This window comes from Crotalus tigris, unplaced genomic scaffold (genome assembly GCF_016545835.1).
Source record: "Crotalus tigris isolate CLP2741 ecotype Arizona unplaced genomic scaffold, ASM1654583v1 scf7180000024473.799607, whole genome shotgun sequence".
In the NCBI taxonomy this organism is placed as follows: Eukaryota; Metazoa; Chordata; class Lepidosauria; order Squamata; family Viperidae; genus Crotalus; species Crotalus tigris.
Window position 1 is genome coordinate 710,677 of NW_024100644.1, and position 21,880 is coordinate 732,556.

The window sequence follows — 21,880 nt, forward strand, 5'->3', positions numbered from 1 at the left end:
TGGGCCCAGTACAGAGCCCTGGGGCACCCCAGTACACACTTCCCTCCATATAGATGCGGTTCCATTGAGGACCATATGCTGAGTACGGCTGGTCAGCCAGCTACAGATCCATCTGGTGGTGATGCTGTCTAACCCGCATCACCAAGTAGTATCTTATCTTATCAAGTAGTAGGTTGTGATTTACTTTGTCAAATACCTTACTGAAGTCCAAGTAAATTATATCCACAGCATTCCTCTGGTCCACTAATTTTGTCACTTGGTCAAAGAATGCAATAAGGTTTGTCTGGCATGATCTCTTTTTGATAAACCCGTGTTGACTTTTAGTAATGACTTTGTTTGCCTGTAGGTGTTCGCTGATTCGTTGTTTGATTATCTTTTCTACAATCTTCCCAGGTATTGAGGTCAGGCTGATAGGTCTGTAATTTCCTGGATCCATTTGTTTCCCTTTTTGGAAGATGGAAACTACATCAGCTCTTTTTCAGTCCTCTGGTAGTTCCCCAGTGCTCCAGGATCTTTGAAAAATATAGTTCAGTGGTTCTGTGATCACGTCTGCCAGTTCCTTGAGAACCTTGGGATGTAATCCATCTGGTCCTGGTGATTTGAACTGATCTAGGCTGGACTGGTGCTCACTTACCATTTTCTTGTCTATCTTAACTTATGTTTCTATTCTGTTTTTTATGGCACTATTTTTGATAGATTGGTCTGCTTTTTCCCTTTGTATAAAGACAGGTGTGAAAAACAAGTTAAATAGTTCTGCTTTCTCCCTGTTGCTTGTCACCTTCTTGCCACTTTTACCCACTAATGGACCAATAATTTTCTTTTTTTTCTTGTTTTTTACATGTTGAAAGAAGCTTTTTTTGTTATTTTTGACTTTGGTCGCAAACCTTAGTTCATTTTGAGCCTTAGCTTTCCTCACTTCATCTTTGCAGGCTCGGGCTATTTGCTGATATTCTGACTTAGTTATGTGTCCCTCTTTCCACTTTCTATACTTGTCCTTCTTATCTTTCAAGTAAGCACACCCTCTTTGAGTTCTATGGTTTTATGTGTCAGGACATAGTAAAAATAATATGATCCTTAGCATTTCTTAAAAGTAAGTAAAAACAATCTCAGATGAAAAACAACACATGACATATTATACCATGATATTATTTATTTTACAAAAAGAAAACCAAAATGAGAAGTTAAGACCATAGATCACATTTGTAAAACCATAGAAGTCAAAGAGGGTGTACTTACTTTTTCATGTGAGTGTACATTTGATTCTAGCAACAAGATCATGGATTGGACTAGAAGACCTCCCGGGCCCCTTTCAACTCTGTTATTCTGTTATATCATTCTTTTATTGAAATATTACCTGCCAAGATTGCAGGTTTTCAAACTCAAGACTTTGTTCCCCTGTTCTTACTCTGTGTTTGATCTTTGATGAGCGCATAGCATGGAGAGCATGAGCTACCACATAGACAGCATTGTAGATACTATAGCTGTGGCCATTCATTCTCACTTCAAAAACAGACCGAGGAGGCTTATCCAGGTTCTCCTTCCCAGTACATAGTTCCTCTTGCTCCAATGGCTCTTCAGTATTTGGAAATGAACATTCAAAAACATGTTCCCAGAACAACTGGAGAAAACCATCACCTTCAGGCTGATATGGGTTTTTCTTCTGAAGATACCTCTGGAATTCTTGAAGTTCTTTGGAATGAATTGCAAAGGATATAGCACCTTGGAACATTTGAAAATCCATCCGTCTGGTCACGCCCGTTACTGCAAATTCCATCTGGGCTGTCATGATCCAGACCTTCCCAATATATGTGTTTTCAGACACAAGAAATGCATCATAGGTGAGTAACCACAAAAAAGTCAGAGTATCTCCATAGATAACAAGGGCTTTGGCCCTCTGATCCACGTGGATATTTCTAAATTTACCCATGTCATTGTGAGAAAAGACACGACCTTGATATGGGAACAACTGTATGAAAGCGGTACAGATTCCTTTCTCCAAAAACAAGGCTTCTATGGTTTTTAAGAAATATTTTCCACTGTCATCACCTCCTGTCAAAAGACCTACCCATGTCCAGCCAAAATGTAGAAGCAAATGGATAATTCCCATGTACTGGTTTTTATCATTTGGGACCATGCGATAAAATTTCGGAACTTCAGTTGTTAAAATTTCTTCTGGAGCAAATGATCCATAGGTGAGCTTAAAGACAAAATGCAGAGGAGAATGATATATTTTTGTAAATAAATCATATCTGCAGAAAAGAAACTCTTCACTATTTCTCTTTGCGAAAATAAACAGTTCTCCTGTTATTTTTATTTATTCATTAATTTATTTATTAAATTTATTCGCCACCCATCTCAAAAATACAAATTATCAGCTATAAATAAAACTAAACATTTGCTTATTTAATAGAGATGGGGTAATATGTGGTAAACATTAATTAGGTATTAGGTAAGAGCCATGGTGCAGTGGTTAGAATGTAATATTGCAGGTTAACTCTGCCCACTGCCAGCAATTTGATCCTGATGGGCTCAAGGATGACTCAGCCTTCCATCCTTCTGAGGTCAGTAAAATGAGGACCCAGATTGTTGCGGGCAATATGCTGATTCTGTAAACTGCTCAGAGAGGGCTGCAAAGTGATATATAAGTCTAAATGCTATTACTAATTAGAAAAAAGTATTTTGAAACTCATCATCCTAGGAGTCCTTATTTCTCAACTAATCTAAATCTATTCCTCATCTTTTATAGTACCATGAACACATCTACACACCACTGCAAAGAGACAAACAAAAAATCCAAAAGTAAACAAAAGACCCAAACATCTCCTCACCAGGAATCAACACCCATATGAGCAGAGATTAACACCAACATTAACACTAGACCAACAGTCAATAAATAATATCCCAATCAAGGAACTACCAATGCAGATAGACAAGCTAACACTAAACAACAGCCTAACCAAGGAACCACCAGGAACATTCCCCCTCAATGCTGATAGGGCAAGCCACTAGTACATAAAAATAAGAGCAAACCCCATTCCATTCTAGCAATGATAGTGTTACCTAATTTGGCAATAAAATGCTTGCAAAAAAAAAAACCCCACCCATGAACATAGAAAGCACCAAGGACCCCATAGACCTTAATTTTCTAGCTCCCTTTTCTCATTCCAAAATCACTTGTGTGATGACTAGAAGATAAGTAAAAAATAGCAAAGGCCATATTCCCTGTTGCAATGCATCTGTCAACTCTACAACAAATCTGGCTGTAGCCATCTTAGTTGTTATAGGTTGCCACATGAAAGGGAGGGGAAATTGAGTATCTCTGCTAGTCTAAACAATGTTATGTCCCATGAGAATCAAGGTCATTCTCTAGCTTGGGAGAAAAGGGTTGGGTATTTTGTTAGAAAGCCCACAAAATTGTTTTATTGAGTAGTGTGATTAATTGTATAACATTGGTGGGGGGGGAGATTTTACTTTGTAACAGTGTAACTCTTTGGAGGGAATTTCAGACTTGGCTTCACTTTTGATTGTGCCAATATTTTGTATCCAATAAATATGTTCTTGTAGGAAGCTACAAGGCTTGGTATTCTGATTTATTTGGCTCTATCTATTGGAACCTTGACAGCATCATTCTCACCTGTGGAATCTTGTAGAGTCCTAAAACATCTGCCATGTGAAAAGAGGTGTCAGATCCAAGACCTCCAATTACAGAAATTACATTTTTGGGGGCTCCACATTCATAGTTTGGAACAAAACTGCACAATTTGAAGAGCAAATTGAGAAGACTGTAATAGGTCATCCGATCATCATAGTAGGTGTCATAGATGTACAGGCCCAGTGTGACATTTGGCAAAATTGTTGGAGATTCATTGATGGTATTTACAGCAAATGCCAAAGCCAAAGCATTCTGGTAGAATTTGGTTAGCATCCTTCAAATAGAGTTATAAGTCATTTCATAAATAAATGTTGTGATGTGATCAATACCAATCTGGTTGACACAAGTCTAGTGAAATTGCAGAGTGGCTGCATTATGAAGATTAATCAGATGTTTCAAAAGGGGTGAATGATTAAGAGAGGAGACAATAATGAAAAGGATAAGGGGGAAATCACATGGTTGAAATACATGGGGTTTTGAAATTTAACTGAACAGAACTACATATTTAGAAGTCAGTAAAAAGTGTCCAAATTAAAATAGATTAGGTTAGATTAAATTAGAAATAGACAGACAGGCAGGCAGACAGACAGATGTGTGTGTGTGTGAGAGAGAGAGAGAGAGAGAGAGAGAGAGAGAGAGAGAGAGAGAGAGAGAGAGAGAGAGAGAGAGAGAGAAAGAGAGGAGAGTTAAAGTTAGAGTTAGAGTTGGACTTACAGCAGGCTTAGACTTAGTCAATAAAAAGTGTCCAAATTAAAATAGATGGACAGACAGACATACATACATACATACATACATACTTACATACAGACAGACAGACAGACAGATAGATAGAGGTGTGTGTGTGAGAAAGAGAGAGACAGAGAGATGAATTAGTTGGAATTAGACTTATACTTTGTGTTTAGTGTTACTAAACAGTGTCACAATAATTTTAAGTACAGGTTATTCACAATCCTGAATTGCAACATTTAATTGTTAGGATGGCAAAAGATAGTCCTCTAAAATATTATTCCCTCCCTCCCTCCCTTCCTTCCTTCCTGCCCCCGATTACTGCATATGAAGTTTTTGATTCAGAAAAGCAGTTACAGAAATTATTCTACCTGCTCATCACTTTCAACTTCTGAAGCTTTTTCCAGCCCCAGTACATTGTTTTCACAGATGTAACAAAAACTTAACTTTTTGACTTCCAGTTTGCCATGGACATGTGGAAGACAAGCTCCATATTCCACGTCCGATTTTGCACTGCTGGGGGACCCTGGAAAGGGTCAAAAGTCACCATGTAGGGGCAGCAAGCAAGGAGGGGACTCCCGCTTGATCACAAAAGGGCAGTAGCTGACTGTGGTTCAGATCATGAGCTTCTCGTTGCAAAATTTAAGCTTAAATTGAAGAAAGTAGGAAAAAGCACTAGGCCACTCAGGTAGGAACTAAATCATATTTCTGATGAATATACAGTATAGGTGACAAATAGATTTAAGGAATTAGATCTGATAGACAGAGTGCCTGAAGAACTATGGATGGAGGTTCACAACATTGTACAAGAGGTAGCAACAAAAACCACCCCAAAGAAAAATAAATGCAAGAAAGCAAAATGGCTGTCTGAGGAAGCTTTGCAAATAGCTGAAGAAAGAAGGGAAGTGAAAGGCAAAGGAGAAAGAGAAAGATACACCCAATTGAATGCAGAATTCCAGAGAATAGCTAGAAGAGCTAAGAATACCTTCTTAAATGAACAGTGCAAAGAAATAGAAGAAAACAACAAAATAGGGAGGACAAGAGATCTCTTCAAGAAAATTGGAGATATGAAGGGAACGTTTAATGCAAAGATGGGCATGATAAAGGACCATAATGGCAGGGACCTAGCAGAGGCAGAAGAGATTAAGAAGAGGTGGCAAAGCTACACAGAAGAACTATACAAGAACGAGCTTAACGTCACTGACGTCGAGCCAGACATCCTAGAATGTGAAGTGAAATGGACCTTAGGAAATCAACAAAGCTAGTGGAGGTGACAGTATTCCAGCTGAGCTATTCAAAACCTTAAAAGACGATGCAGTAAAAGTGCTACACTCAATTTGCCAGCAAATTTGGAAAACTCAACAGTGGCCACAGGATTGGAAAAGATAAGTTTACATTCCAATTCCAAAGAAAGGCAATGCCAAAGAATGTTCAAACTATCACACCATTGCACTCATTTCACATGCTAGTAAAGTTATGCTTAAAATCCTACAATCTAGACTCCAGCAATATGTGGATCGAGAACTACCAGAAGTACAGGCAGGATTTCGAAGAGGCAGAGGAACTAGAGATCAAATTGCCAACATATGCTAGATCATGGAGAAAGCTAGGGAGTTCCAGAAAAACATCTACTTCTGCTTCATTGACTATGCAAAAGCCTTTGATTGTGTGGATCACAACAAATTGTGGCAAGTTCTTAAAGAGATGGGAGTACCAGACTATCTTATTTATCTCTTGAGAAACCTATATGCGGGTCAAGAAGCAACAGTGAGAACTGGACACGGAACCACTGATTGGTTCAAAATTGGAAAAGGAGTCCGGCAAGGCTGTATACTGTCGCCCTGTCTATTTAACTTATATGCAGAGCACATCATGAGAAAGGCAGGGCTAGATGAATCAAAAGTTGGAATTAAGATTGCCGGGAGAAATATCAACAACCTAAGATATGCAGATGATACCACTCTAATAGCAGAAAGTGAAGAGGAACTAAAGAGCCTCTTGATGCGGGTGAAGAAGGAAAGTGCAAAAGTTGGCTTGAAACTCAACATTAAGAAAACCAAAATCATGGCATGTGGCCCTCTCAATTCCTGGCAAATAGATGGGGAAGAAATGGAGGTAGTGACAGATTTTATTTTTCTGGGCTCCAAGATCACCTCAGATGGGGACTGCAGCTAAGAAATTAAAAGTCGCTTGCTCCTGGGAAGAAAAGCTATGGCAAATCTAGACAGCATACTAAAAAGCAGAGACATCACCCTGCCAACAAAAGGGTGTATAGTCAAGGCCATGGTTTTCCCAGTTGCAATGTATGAATGTGAAAATTGGACCATAAGAAAGGCTGAGCGACAAAGAATTGAGGCCTTTGAACTATGGAGCTGGAAAAGACTCCTGCAAGTCCCTTGGACTGCAAGGCGTTCAAACCGGTCAGTCCTATAAGAGATCAACCCCGACTGCTCTTCAGAAGGCCAGATCCTGAAGTTGAAACTCAAGTACTTTGGCCACCTAATGAGAAGGAAGGACTCACTGGAGAAGGGCCTAATGCTGGGAAAAATTGAGGGCAATAGAAGAAGGGGACGACAGAGAATGAGATGGCTGGATAGAGTCACGGAAGCAGTAGGTGTAAGCTTAAATGGTCTCCAGAAGATGGTAGAGGACAGGAAGGCCTGGAGGAATGTTATCAATGGGGTCGCGATGGGTCGGACATGACTTCGCAATTAACAAAAACAAGAGGACATGGATGAAGATTAGGAACAGATTTTCTCTATGTTGAAAACAACATATGAAACTATTCCTATAGCTTCTGATGAAATAAGGAGCTACAGAAAAGAACAAGATGTCAGCCTAGATATATGAACCCAAACTTTGATTACAACTAAAGAATCAACTACACAGAATATAATAGAAGAAGTGGAACAATCAATACTATGATAGAAGATTCAACTGATCAACAAATGCAGTTAACTGAAAACCCAGAAAAGGGATTGAATATATTCAAGTAGATAAGATGTGTACTTTGAATACTAGATCTTGTTATGAACTGAGATAAAGAAAATTTTGGTAATTTAAAACTTGGAAGTATAAATATCAAAAGTTAAATTTGAATATTGATTTGTTTATAAAGGCTGAATGTAAAAGTAACTAAGATATATATAAGCTAAAAAACTATTGATAAATGTAATAAATATGTTTTTACTTATAATAAGAACTGTATTAACTTAAATAGGAGATAATAGACATTAAGAGAAAAAGAGAGGAAATATTTGATATTGAAATAAGAGAAACTTTGTTACTAAATTTAAGACATTTGGAAATTAGTAGAAAATAAGAATGTTATACTGTATTATTAATTAGATGATGTTATACTGTATTATTAATTAGATGATGTAAGATGATGAGAAATAGAATGTATTTAAATAGACATGTATCCTGAATATTAGACTTTGTGATTAATTGTGATAAAGGGAACTTTGGTTACTTAAAACTTAGAAATTATAAATATTAAATGTTAATTTAAATATTAATGGGAAACCAAAAATTGGGAAAAACTAATTAGGAAATTTATTGTCTATAAAGAATGAATGTTAAAACAATCAGGATAAGTATAAGCTAAAAATTATTGATAAATGTAAGAATGTTATTTTTATTTAATTAATATAAGAAGAATTGTATTAGTTTAAACATGAGATAGTAAATACTAAGGGCAAAAGAGAGGAAATATTTAATGTGATAGTTTGAGACTTATGCTAAAGATATTTGTATGTCATTGAATTATCAATTAACTCAGCCGCCACATTGCTTTTTTAAATACTTAAATGTAAAATTAGAAAATCAATAAAACATTAAAAAAATTAACTTTTCTCCCATTTAACAGAATGGTGTAAATTCACCAAAATTGAGAAAACAAAGGGTCATACTTTTCAAGAAAGAAAAGGGAGAATAATAGCAAAAACCTAGAATCAAGATGAAGGGAACAATGTTTGGAAATGTCAATTAATCCATTTAATCTGGATGCATGTATATATACCATTCAAAATAAGTTTTGATTTAGCAAATGGGATTGAATTGCTTACAGTGGAAGATCAAAGCCAATGACCTGTGGAGGGTAATTTCTGAAAGCAATTTCATTGAATACATAAAAGATTTGTGAAGTCATCCCACCAATGAGAAGTGTCCCTGGCTGATACCACTCATGAGGAACAGTGAGGGATCTAGTTGATGGGCACCGTGCAGCTGCACTTTGGCACTCTTCAAGTGACAGCAAAAGGAACAGTGCCAAGAGTCTCACCATCCTTGCAGGCTTGTTTGCCTGGAAAATAGATTCTGCTGTATCTGATTCCAGTTTTGGACACAAAGCAGCAACATCTCTCAATATAGCATTGCACAACAAACACAGGGAAATAATTCTCCCACTCCACCAAACAGTTCAGAGATCTAAAGCCATTCTGGTTCAAACTGATAGAAAACTTGATAGATTCAAATGGACAGAGTCTGGGCTTGCCTCTTTCTTAAATCCACTTGTATTTTATAAACTCTATCTCAGCTGCACACTGAGATCTCTCTTGCTATCTTCTGAAGAACTGTTGGAGTTCTGATAGAGGAAACTAATTATAATTATGGGGTAATTGTTGGAGAGACAATTAACTCTGCTGTGTATTAGCAACAATACATTGGTTGCAGATGTTCTTTTTTGTGTTCTTGATGGTTTCTCTGATGGGACAGCCAGTGGGAGATAGCTTCCAAGATGATCACGTTAATTAAATATGAGCAGAATAGCATAGCCCATTGGTGTAGTTGGATCAAGGGAAAAATAATAAATAAATATTCTGCTGTTCCTTATGTTCCACAATGGGTTGAAACATGTTCATCTAGTAATATGTTTATTGAAAGAACTGAGTTTGAAACTTTTTCGCATGATTTCCTTCAAAGAGAAGCAATACTAACATGTATTTCTGGATACATTTTCAAAATGTAATAAAATGGTTCAGAATGGTATTAATGTATCAATTGATCCCCCAACCATTTCCAAATTGAGATATTTACAAATTGCTGGAATTGGGTATGTCTAGTTTAATGAAAAGAAGGACTATGGGTGACATGATAGCAGAGGTCCAATATCTAAGGGGTTGCCACAAAGTAAAGGGAGTCAACCTATTCTCCAAAGAGAATAAAGCCAGGACAAGAAGCAACGGATGGAAACTAATCAAGGAGAGAAGCAACCTAGAACTAAGGAGAAATTTCCTAACAGTTAGAACAATTAATCAGTGGAACAACCTGCCTCCAGAAACTGTGAACGCTCCCACGCTGGAACGTTTTAAGAAGAGATTGGACAACATTTGTCTGGAATGGTATAGTTTTTTCCTGCCTGAGCAGTGTGTTGGACTAGAAGACCTCCAAGGTCCCTTCCAACTCTGTTATTCTATATTTGGATACTTGGATATTTAGATTTGGATATTTGGAAAGATATCCAAATTTATTGGGTTGCAATCTCCATCCTCTTTAATCAGTTCAACTACTGTAATGATAAAAATGTTTGTTTCTATTCTTTTTGTACAGGATCTCCTGCCTGAACAGGGGAGTTAGACTGGAAGACCTCTAAGCTCCCTTTCATTTCTGTTACAGGTAGTTCTCAACTGATAACCACAACTGAGCCAAAAATTTATATTGGTAAGTAAGACATTTGTTGAGTGAATTTTGCCCCATTTTACAACTTTTCTTGCTATGGTTGTTTCAGTGAATTATTGCAGTTCTTAAGTTAGCAACATGGTTGTTAAGTGAATCCGACTTCCCCGTTGACTTTGCTTGTCAGGAACTCACAACAACTGTAATCCTGGGACACTGCAAATGTCATAAATATGAATCAGTTGCCCAGCATCCAAATTATGACAATGTGACCATGGGGATGCTGCAAGAGTCATAAGTGTGAAAAATGGTCATAAGTCACTTTTTCCCATGCCGTTGTAACTTTGAACGGTCACTGTATCTATATTCTGCTCTGTATTCTTCATGTTTATCTTCCCGTTCACTTCCAGCCAACAAATTAAGATAGTATTCCTCTAGGCACAAATTGAGACACTAATAATAAGTCAAGCCGAAGAATATGAACACATTCAAAGAGAAGATTCAACTTCAGCTTATCATCTTTTCCTTGACATACCACTACTGTTTAAGCAGTTCAAGAGACTTCAGTATCAATATCGGGACTGCGTTAATATGAAAACCATGGAACCATGTCAAGTTCTAAGGTAAATCTCTGCAAGATTCATCCCTTGAGTCAGGGAGAAAGATGGTTAGATATTAAATCTTTATTGGATTTCAGGAAAGGTAAATAAATCAATAAAATAAAGATAAATCGCCACTTATTTGGGGTACCATTATTCGCTTATTTTTTCATGCAAAAGGAGAACGCCAAAAGAGGCCTTAAAATTATTTTCATTCTATATATTTTTTTTTCTTTCACGAGGGGGCAGCAAAGTTCTAGAAAGAGAATTATTTTGCTCATGGAGAAAACTGAACTAGACGATCAAGGATGGATGGATAGATAGATAGATAGATAGATAGGTAGGTAGGTAGGTAGGTAGGTAGGTAGGTAGGTAGGTAGGTAGGTAGGTAGGTAGGCAGGCAGGCAGGCAGGCAGGCAGGCAGGCAGGCAGGCAGGCAGACAAACTTTATTGGCACAATGGCACACATTAAAAATGAAATGTAGTTGCTTGCTCTCAAAGTGTACACATACATAACAACACATTTAAACATACTATATACAACATAGAAAACCCAGATCATGGCATCCGGCCCTCTCAGTTCCTGGCAAATAGATGGGGAAGAAATGGAGGTTGTGACAGATTTTATTTTTCTGGGGTCCAAGATCACCTCAGATGGGGACTGCAGGCAAGAAATTAAAAGACGCTTGCTCCTGGGGAGGAAAGCTATGGCAAATCTAGACAGCATACTAAAAAACAGAGACATCACCCTGCCAACAAAAGTGCATATAGTCCAGGCCATAGTTTTCCCAGTTGCAATGTATGGCTGTGAAAGTTGGGCCATAAGAAAGGCTGAGCGACAAAGAATTGAGGCCTTTGAACTATGGTGCTGGAGAAGAATCCTGCGAGTCCCTTGGACTGCAAGACGTTCAAACCGGTCGGTCCTAGAAGAGATCAACCCCGACTGCTCTTTAGAAGGCCAGATCCTGAAGTTGAAACTCAAATACTTTGGCCACCTAATGAGAAGGAAGGACTCACTGGAGAAGGGCCTAATGCTGGGAAAGATTGAGGGCAATAGAAGAAGGGGACGACAGAGAATGAGATGGCTGGATGGAGTCACTGAAGCAGTAGGTGTGAACTTAAATGGACTCCAGAAGATGGTAGAGGACAGGAAGACCTGGAGGAACGTTGTCCATGGGGTCGCGATGGGTCGGACACGACTTCGCAATTAACAACAACAACAACAACATATACAACATATGTATAGACCTACACTCTTACATATAAGTAACACATATATATTATTCACTGTCCATCTTGAATACATAGCGGAAGGAGGAAGCTTTAGAGTTCACACGATTAATACTGTATGGAACAAAACTGTGACCGAATCTGGATGTTCTGCTTTGGATACCAAGGATATAGATGTATCTATGTTGAGTGTTACTTTCTGGGATGCTTCCTTTAGAATTACATCCATTATTCTCATCCATTGAGAACTTCTCTCCTCCCCCCCCCCAGAAGAAATAAATTTATTTCTTAGATTCTTTTTAATCCCGTCTTTATTATTTTTAGAAGTAATTCAAGCTGGCAAAATACAGGTAGTCCTTAACTTAAAGTTCATTTAGTTGACTGAAATTGAAACTGAAGACAGCATTGAAAAAAGTGACTTAGGAACACTTTCCGCACTTACGACCATTGTAGTATCCCCATGGTCATGTGATAAAAAAATCAGACTCTTGGCAACTGACTCATATTTATGATGGTTACAATATCTCAAGGGTCACGTGATCACCTTTTGTGACCTTCAATGGGAAAACCAGATTCACTTAATAATCATGTTACTACTTTAACAACTGCAGTGACTCACTTGACAACTGCAGCAAGAAAGGTCATAAAATTGCCCAAAACTCATTGAACAAATGTCTCACTTACCAACATAATTTTCTGGTTCAATTGTAGTCATAAGTCAAGGACTACCTGTACCTGATATTTCTTCCTTTATTTTCCCCAAAACAACAGCCCTGTGAACTGAGTTCAGTTGAGAAAGAGCAACTGGCCCAAAGTCACCTACCCACTTTTAAGAAAAAAAAAAACTTTCTTAAATTAAGAAAGTTTCTCTTCTGACATTGAAGTGAAACCATCAGTCAGGATAAGATGACTCTTCTTTAACTCTTTGTCATATTGAGATTCTTTCACAAAAGGGAACTTCCTACCAAGACATATCATTTATGATCTATACTTGCCTATTATAATACAAGTAGTCCTTACAATCTTTCTAATAATAATAATAATAATAATAATAATAATAATAATAATAATAATAATAATACTGCATATAACATATAACAAATGTATATTTGTTATAATAACAAATGCATAACAAATGCATATAACAAATGCATATAAAGTCAAAATTGAGAAGACAGCAACAGACAGTAAGTGCCACCTATGCAAAGAAGCTGAAGAAACAGTGGACCACTTGGTAAGCTGTTGCAAGAAGATTGCACAGACTGACTACAAGCAGTGGCATGACAAAGTAGCAACAATGGTGCATTGGAAGATCTGCAAAAAATATCATTTGCCTGTAAGCAAAAACTGGTGGGATCATAAAATAGAGAAAGTCATAGAAAATGATAAAATTAAACTGCTCTGGGACTTCAGAATTCAAACAGACAAGCACCTGCAACATAACACCCCAGACTTAACAATTGTCGATAAGAAAAACACAAAAGTCTGGATAGTGGACGTGGCAGTGTCTGGAGACAGCAGAATAGAAGAGAAAGAATTGGAGAAGATAACAAAATACAAAGACCTACAAACAGAAATAGAAAGACTGTGGCAAAAGCAAGCAAGGGTAGTACCAATAGTAAGAGGCTCCTTGGGTGCAATCCCAAAACAACTGGAGCACCACTTGAACACCATTGGCATTGACAAATTCGCTATTAGTCAGTTGCAAAAGGCGGCCTTACTAGGAACTGCTTCCATCCTGCGACGATATCTGTAATACCATCAAACATCCACATCTGCCTATCCCAGGTCCTGGGCAAGGACTCGATAGGTAGATAAAATGCCAAATCCAGTCTGAACATCTGGCTGACTGTGCGATGATCCATAATAATCATAATAATAAAATTGGAAGGGACCTTGGAGGTCATCGAGTCCAACCCCCTGCTCAGGCAGGAAACCGTTCACCATTTCGGACAAATGGCTGTCAAGTCTCTTCTTAAAAACTTCCAATGTTAGAGCATTCACCACTTCTGGAGGAAGGTTGTTCCACTGGTTAATTGTTCTAACTGTCAGGAAGTTTCTCCTTAATTCCGGGTTGCTTCTCTCCTTGATTAGTTTCCACCTGTTGCTTCTTGTCCTGCCTTCAGGTGCTTTGGAGAATAGCTTGACTCCCTCTTCTTTGTGGCAGCCCCTGAGATATTGGAACACTGCTATCGTGTCCTTCCTCATCCTTCTCTTCATTAAACTAGACATACCCAATTCATGTGACCATTCAAAGTTACAACGGCACTGAAAAAAGTGACTTATGACCATTTTTCACACTTCTGACGGTTGCAGCATCCCCATGGTCACGTGATTTACATTTGGATGCTTGACAACTGACTCACACTTATGACAGTTGCAGGGTCTTGGGGTCACGTGATCCCCTTTTGCAGCCTTCTGACAAGCAAAGTCAATGGGGAAAGCAGACTCATTTAAAAACCATGTTACTAATTTAACAACTGCAGTGATCCACTTAACAATTGAGGCAAGAAAAGTCGTAAAATAGGGCAAAATCTGCTTAACTAATTTCTCACTTAGATTTGGAGCTCAGTTGTGGTCATAAAAGTTAAGGACAGCCTGTATGCAGTGACCAGGTCCAATAGATTTCTGCATATGCTTGTATGTTTCCCATTTCTCTTTTATTCTGAGTGCTATGCAAACCTAGATGCAAATCACTATGTGCGTTCTTAATTTCTTCTACATGTCCAGAAAGCAAGGGATCATTGCAAGTGAATCTCTTCCAGTGTCATGGTTCCAATAGATGAAACCCATCAAAAGAACTTCAAGGAAAAATTCTTGACCCTGATCTGCTTCCCTGTTGAAGGTACGGGATCAGGCAACTTGCTGATCGGTGCTCCTCTTGTCCACATCTGAAGCATTTGATTGGTAGACTGGCAGGTGTCTTGGGGGATTCCGTGGCTGTGATGGCTGGGGATTTTCAGGGACGAGGCTGCCTTGCTTGCTCTGGTTTCAGCCTGGCTTCTGGAGGTGGTGGCTTCTTGTAGCGAGCAAGCTTGACGTCCAATCTTATTGCTGCCTGATACCACTCCTGCAATTGGTTAGGGACAGCCCAATAGACACAGGCCTGGGAAAGGTGATCATCTAGGCCAGTGGTTCTTAACCTTTTTGAACAAATCTCCCCCTTGAGCCAATGAGGAAGTTGTCATCACCCCCCTCCCCCAACATAACCTCTCAATCACAACATAGGAAATAATTCTTCAATTTATGCAAACACTTTTTTTGTTTTCTTTAAAATTGTCATCAGGACATATCGATGCAAATAATTTATTTCCAGTCTTTTTCCCATATCTCCCATATTCTGGCCAATGGCACACCACTGTATGGGTAGAGGCTGCCGCACAATGCGCATGAAGATAAGTGATGCATATTCACATATGTACGGCGTTCTGTACTGAAGCTAGCTGGAGGAACATTTGAAAACACAATTCAATCCACTAATAGCGAGCAATCTGATGTTTTTGTACGACAGATATACAGCTATTCACTGTATGAAAAAATCTCAAAAGTGTCCCCAAAACTTCTCGCTCCATCGCCCCCATATCACCCCCTTTGTGTTTCTTTGCCCCCATGTCACCCCTTTTCGTTTCATCACCCCCTTGAAAAATGAAATCGCCCCCTGGGGGGCAATATCGCCCAGGTTAAGAACCACTGATCTAGGCCCTCCTTGAAGTGATGCACTAGGAAATGCTCAGGCCACCTTTCTATCCAACCTGCTACCTTGCAAAACTTTCGTATGTATTCCAACGCAGGTCTACCATCTTGGTTTATCTTATGAATTTGTTTCTCCACTTTGAGGGCTATGGATGGGTCCTTGAACCTGGCTCTTAATCCAAGGAGGAAGAGATGGAGATCCCCCAGTTCAGGTGCTTTCTTGTTTAGCCACTCAGATGTTTCCCCTTCCAGATTGGCCACAACCACATTGATCGTAGCAGCTGGATTTGGGTAGAAATTGGCATCGCGATTCATGTGGGAATGTACTTGATTAAGGAAGAAGATCAGCTTCTCCAGATTGCCATCAAAAGTTGCTCTAAGAGGTGGTGCCGGTGGTGATCCACAGGGCTGTGTGACCAATAATAGTGACAATCAGAGCTCTCATGGTACTGGTGATGATCTGGACTTCGGGTGACCCATTATTGGCTCAGGCTTTGGTAGTGGGGCTGTCTATTGGGTCTGTCATCGTAATCCCACCTCCTGGAACCATAACGGTGGTGGTGCCTTTCGAGAGATCATGACAACCAACACTGACCAGGGCTTTTCTGGTGGCTGGGGCTCTTGCGTCATGATCGGCACTCTGGGGCCTTGGAGGAACAGCAATGACTTGGACTGCCATGTTTAGAGTAGCAACTGGGACTCTCCTTTCTCTTGGGGCTGGAGGTCAATGCTGGTGGCTTTGAGGCTGGGGAAACCACCTGCACTCTATCGGTGGGGCTGGACAGGAAAACTGGACAGGAAAACCTTTATCTTTATATGATCCAACATCATACATCATTCTGCTAAAAAATATTTTATCTGGCATAGAGTATAGCAAAACTATACTGTGGTGTGGTCAATGTAGAATGTCCCTCAAGATAAGAAGCACATCAAAATGAAACTTTATCAGAAAGAAAAATAAAACAATGTCTATGATAGGTACTATCAGTCAGGACCAAAGGCTTGTTGAAATAAATAAACAAAACTGTCTCAAAGGTATAGGTAAAGTTTCCCCTGTCTGGTTGAGCCAGACTCTCGGAGTTAGTGATGATCTCTATTTCTTAGCTGAGGGATCCAGTGTTGTCCAAAGATGTTTCCATGGGCATGTGGCCAGTATAAGTATATGCTGAGGCATATGAAATGCTGCTATCTTCCCATTGAAGTGGTACCCATTTATCTACTTGCATTTGCAAGGTTTAGAACTGCTATGTAGACAGAAGCTAGGGCAAGTAATGGGAGCTCACCCCATAACATGGTGCTCAGATCTTGAACCTGGACCGCCAGCTGGCAAGGTTAGCATCTTTAACTGCTGCACCATTGCACCCCCAAAACTGTTGTAAGTTGATTGAAATTCATCAGCAAAATGGGAACTGCATGTATTTCTGGAAGAAAAGTGTCCCACAGGGTGGGAACATCCAGAAAAGGCCCGCCATTCTACCACTCCCAACATACCTTGTAATGAAGGAGGATGTAGAATAAGTCTTCTCTAGATGACTAGAACAGATGAACAGATTCAATTTTTCATGAAATTGCTTAATAGATTCTGGTGTGTGGCCATATATATGGCTTCAAAAGTAATAATTACTACTCTGAATTGGGCCTTGAAACCTACTAACCACTAATGCAGAAACTTGAATATAAGTGCAATTTTACCTTGTGGCTTATCACACCAGAAACCTGGTTGCCACATAACAAAGATGTTCTCTACATCTTCACCTTTTTTGTTTAGATGAAGATCTAGTTATGTACATTCAGAACCCAACAGCAAAGTCCAGATGCCCTTATAAAAAGAAGACTATGCAAATTAGTTGAACCAATTCACCTTCTTAAAGAATGATGTTTCCAATCCAGCCTTGCAGTCTCCAAAACCAATAAGCCTTCAGCTCTGGAAAATTAAACAGATGAAACCTCACAGTCTTCCTCCCAACCCAGTCGGGAAGATGACATTTTGGATAAAACTTCTCCTGCTCTCTGCTGCTTTCTCAGGTAGATCCCCCCCCCCCTTTTTTCAGAATATTCAGTATAAATTGTACATTTTCTGCCCGTTTCTCCTGATGCTCATTAGACTTCTCGTTTTTAGGCTGCCACTCTGAAATTCAGATGATACAATCTGGAGGAGGGATTAAAACACCTGGAGGTTCACTCACCATCGTCTGTAAGACTTCTGGATTTGTCTTTACAAACTATTACATGAGTTGGGTTCGTAAACAGCCAGAGAAAGGACTGGAATGGCTATGCCGAATGCCTAGTTTGGGCACTAACCCTTGGTACAATCCTGCAATTGTAGGAAGATTCATCCAAACTAGAGATAATGCCAAAGCTTCAACCACTCTGCAACTGAACGACTTAAAGCTTGAAGACTCTGCTGTCTATTATTGTACCAGAGACACAGTGAGGCAATCTGCATTCCCACTTGTACAATAACCTCAGAGGACTCTTCAGAGCAGAAACCAGAGGCCAAAAGTCCATTCCTGCTGCCTCTGCAGCTGGATAGAGGAGACAGACAAGTTGTCAAGGTCTTAAATAGCCAAGCATTGAGAGAGTCCAAGAATGAAGATGAAGGGAGAAACCCATCAACTTAAAAGTCAATGGATGCTTATATTCCCTATAAATTATTTGTCTATGACATTATTTCCCTCAACTATCTTTTTGATTGAAGACGTGTTGTCATTTGTTAATAAAGGAGTTGTTTTCTACTGAAGACCTCAAGCAAAATTATATAGTATTGGATTTTCAACAAACAAAGTGTTGTCCTTTTTCACTTGAGAAAATTTGAGCTACACAACAGTGTTGCATGCTAATAAGATATAAAACATAATTTACAATAATACTTTAGCTGTATAACCTGTGATGATATTTCACTTTGGAATGATGATATATTTGTCATAAACATTGTTCTGTGGGGTCCTTAGTACTCTCTGAACTTGCCTACTTTCCTAAAGACATTTCATTGCCCAACTGGGAAATGTATATCAGTGCTGGAAGATGGTGGTGTTGGTGGTGGTGGTGGAAGGAGGAGGAGGAGGAGGAGGAGGAGGAGGAGGAGGAGGAGGAGGAGGAGGAGGAAGACTGTGGAGTCCTTGGTGCTCTCTGAGCTTGGTTGTTTTCTTACAAATGTTTCATTACCAACTAAGTAAAATCATCAGTGCTAGGAGGGGATTGGTATTATATTGTTCTTTGGCTAAGCAGTGTACTGGGTGGCTTATAATATAATATTATATTCATATTAGGATTAGAAATAAGAAAATACATAAACATACATTTTCTTATGATTGTTTTTATTTAAGAAAGTTGGGTATGTAAGCCAAGTCAACAATTGGAGTAACATATATACTTAGTAAAATGGAATTTTTCTAATAATAAGCTTTAAAATAATAGCATATGAAAGATCACAATTGTTAACCTCAGTAAAGAGATAAGGGAAAAGAAAATGGAAGGAAAACTAAGGACATACAGTAAATGGTAAAACTGAGTAAAAACAGGAGTGAAAATAAACATTCCATCTTGACATGAACATCCTAGATTTTCTCTGTCAATTTTACTGTTTCAGTTCTCCACAGATTGGTCTGTGATTGATGTTCTGACATATTGGTCAAAACTCACCTACCTATATCTTTCACGTGTTAAAATGATAGCGCCAGGAACAAAGTGAATGAGACCATCAACCATTCCAGGTCTTTGTCCACAAAGAGTCACTTAGAAGGGGTGGACAACTTTGTCTCCTCATGGAAGGCATGAACTTGGAGAGTGAGGAGCTGCATACAATGATACACAAATGGGGCTAAGTCAGTATTCTGAAATGGGATCTTAAATCACCTATCATTGATTGAAGAGAAAGACATTGAACATAGAATAATAGAGTTGGAAGGGACCTTGGAGGTCTTCTAGTCCAAACGCCTGCTCAAGCAGGAGACTCTATACCATTTCAGACAAATGGTTGTTCAGTTTCTTTTTGAATGGCTTCAGTGATGGAGCACCCACAACTTCTGGGTTCTCCATCACTGGAGGCTTCCACAAGATAGAGACAGAGATGAAAAGATCCATGATCAAGCTCTTATTTTACTTCTCATCAGCCCCTGGAGGAGGAGCTCATGCAAATTCCCACAGAAGTCACTAGAAACATTCCACCTGAAAAAGAATTTCATGCAGAAGGACAGCTTGAATTCATCTTGAGTTGAAAGGCTTCACTGAAACATCTTGACATCATGCCACTATGGCTATTTGTATTATCTTTCACAGTACTTCCAAGATGTAAGCATACAGTTATTGTAGGAAACGAAGAAACATTTGTTTGGTTAATGATGTGGTCTGTTGACTGAAAATTGTTCTTTTTCATTTTATCTGTTTTGTTACATAATTATAAAATATATCTTTATATTACATTAATTATATTGTATTATTTTATACTTTTATTATGTTATATTATGTTTATTTTACGTTATGTTATGTTACATTACATTATATTGCATTGTTATGTTATGTTATGTTGTGTTGTGTTGGGCTGGACTGGGCTTGCTAGGTTAGGCTAGGCTAGGCGAGGTGAGGCTAGGCTAGGCTAGGCTAGGATAGCATAGGATAGGATAGGATAGGATAGGATAGGATAAGTTAGGTTAGGCTATGCCATGCCATGCCATGCCATGCCATGCCATACCATGCCATGTCATGTTATATTCTGGAATCAGGAAGGGCATCTGGCCAATAAATGATCAGCTCCGTCCAGCCTTCCTGACTTTACCCTGAATTAAGGGATTACAGAGTCATAAAAGGGAGTTTTATATTATATTATTATGATGGTATTTATGCAGAATTGAGTATTAACACTCTAATGTTTACATAACTTAGACTCTTAAAGAGGGGGGGGGAGATAACCATTTTTTGTAAGTGTGAATTATGTTTTGAAATGTCAGTGTTAATCAGCCTAGGAATGTTTAGCTTTTACACCCAAAGCTGAATACATCACTAACAAACAACTGCAAATTACAATAAAAAATTTGTTGTGAAACTTTCTACCTTAAGCCAAAATTTCAATGCCAAAGTTTCCACTGTATAGTGACTTATTGTTTGGGCAAAAAATGTTCAAAGCAAAATTGGTGACAGCAACTAAAAAAAGGAAGAAAGCAAAAAGGAACAAAATAGACTGGTTTCTAACTTTCTAACTTCTCCTGATTTTTGTGCTTCTCCTAATTTGTAATGTTTATAAGCAACTGTTGCCTTTTTTTTCCCCAAGGGGTCTTATCAAATATTCAGTTCACTGAATCTGGACCAGCGGTGGTGAGACCTGGAGATGTTCTCAACTTAGTTTGCAAAGTGACAGGTGTCTTAATCTCTGTGCCTATTGAATGGCATTGGGTGAGAAAGCCACTTGGGAAGGGTCTCGAATGGGTCTCAGCCATAAATGTCAACAGTGGAGGCAAATGGTATGCTGCCTCTGTAAAAAACCGGGCCACAATTTCTGCAGATGAGACCAGAAATGAATTCTACCTCCAGATCAATTCTGTGACAGCTGCTGACTCATCTCTGTATTTCTGTACCCGGCTCTGCACATTGAGACAAAAGCTATTGGAGCTGTGTAAAAAACGATGAAATAGATTCAGCAATACAAATTTTATCCCACAAGGAAGGAGTGGGCCATGAAGATGGAACAACTTGCTGAAATTGCTATATTGACTTCTTTGATTAGGGAAAGAAAAAGAACTGCTTTTATAAAGAACCGGAAAGCCTTGATATGTTTTTTTTTTCCCCTGAAAATGGATAAAAACGAATGACAATTTCTGGATTTACCAATTTAAAAGGGTTGTATCAGGGAAAGGGGGAATTATATAATTTAATTCTGAGGGGAGGAAATGTATCAAGCAGGTTTATAATGGCTGAACAGAAGATCAGAAGATACTTCTTTAGCTATCCTTTTCTTTGTTTTATATTGTTTTGAATACATTTTTCTTTATCGATCTCTCCTTATTTTCTTCTACCGTATATTCTGGTGTATAAGACGACTTTCTAAGACGTAGAAACTGGGGGTCGTCTTATACGCTGAGTCGTCTTATACACCGGAAATAACGATAGTTTCCAGCATATAAGACAACTTTCTAGGCATGCAACTCAGCGCTGAAGTCAGGGGTCATCTTATATGCTGGGTCGCCTTATACGCCGGAAAATATGGTACATTCTTTTTTGTGTTTATATTTTAATTTTGTAAAGAAATTAAATTTTATAGACACATATACAAAAACAAACATTTTACCATATATATGTCATGGTTCTGATAAATGAGACCAGTAGAAATAAGAACTCTGAGGCAATTGCTTTCCTCAAAGAACACTTTTAA

The 21,880-nt window shown here is 38.7% G+C and overlaps 1 protein-coding gene across 1 annotated transcript in view; it reads right to left on the reverse strand.

Moving 5' to 3' along the window:
- Positions 1 to 8,663, reverse strand: part of LOC120303654 (vomeronasal type-2 receptor 26-like) — a 28,114-nt gene extending 19,451 nt beyond the window's left edge. The window contains exons 1-4 of the mRNA XM_039333344.1: positions 8,534 to 8,663; positions 4,750 to 4,904; positions 3,635 to 3,904; positions 1,355 to 2,197 (exon numbers count right to left, since the gene is read on the reverse strand). Of these exons, the coding sequence (XP_039189278.1) occupies positions 1,355 to 2,197; positions 3,635 to 3,904; positions 4,750 to 4,904; positions 8,534 to 8,663 (1,398 nt within the window). The remainder of the gene's footprint in view (positions 1 to 1,354; positions 2,198 to 3,634; positions 3,905 to 4,749; positions 4,905 to 8,533) is intronic.
- Between the last annotated feature and the right edge of the window lie 13,217 nt (positions 8,664 to 21,880).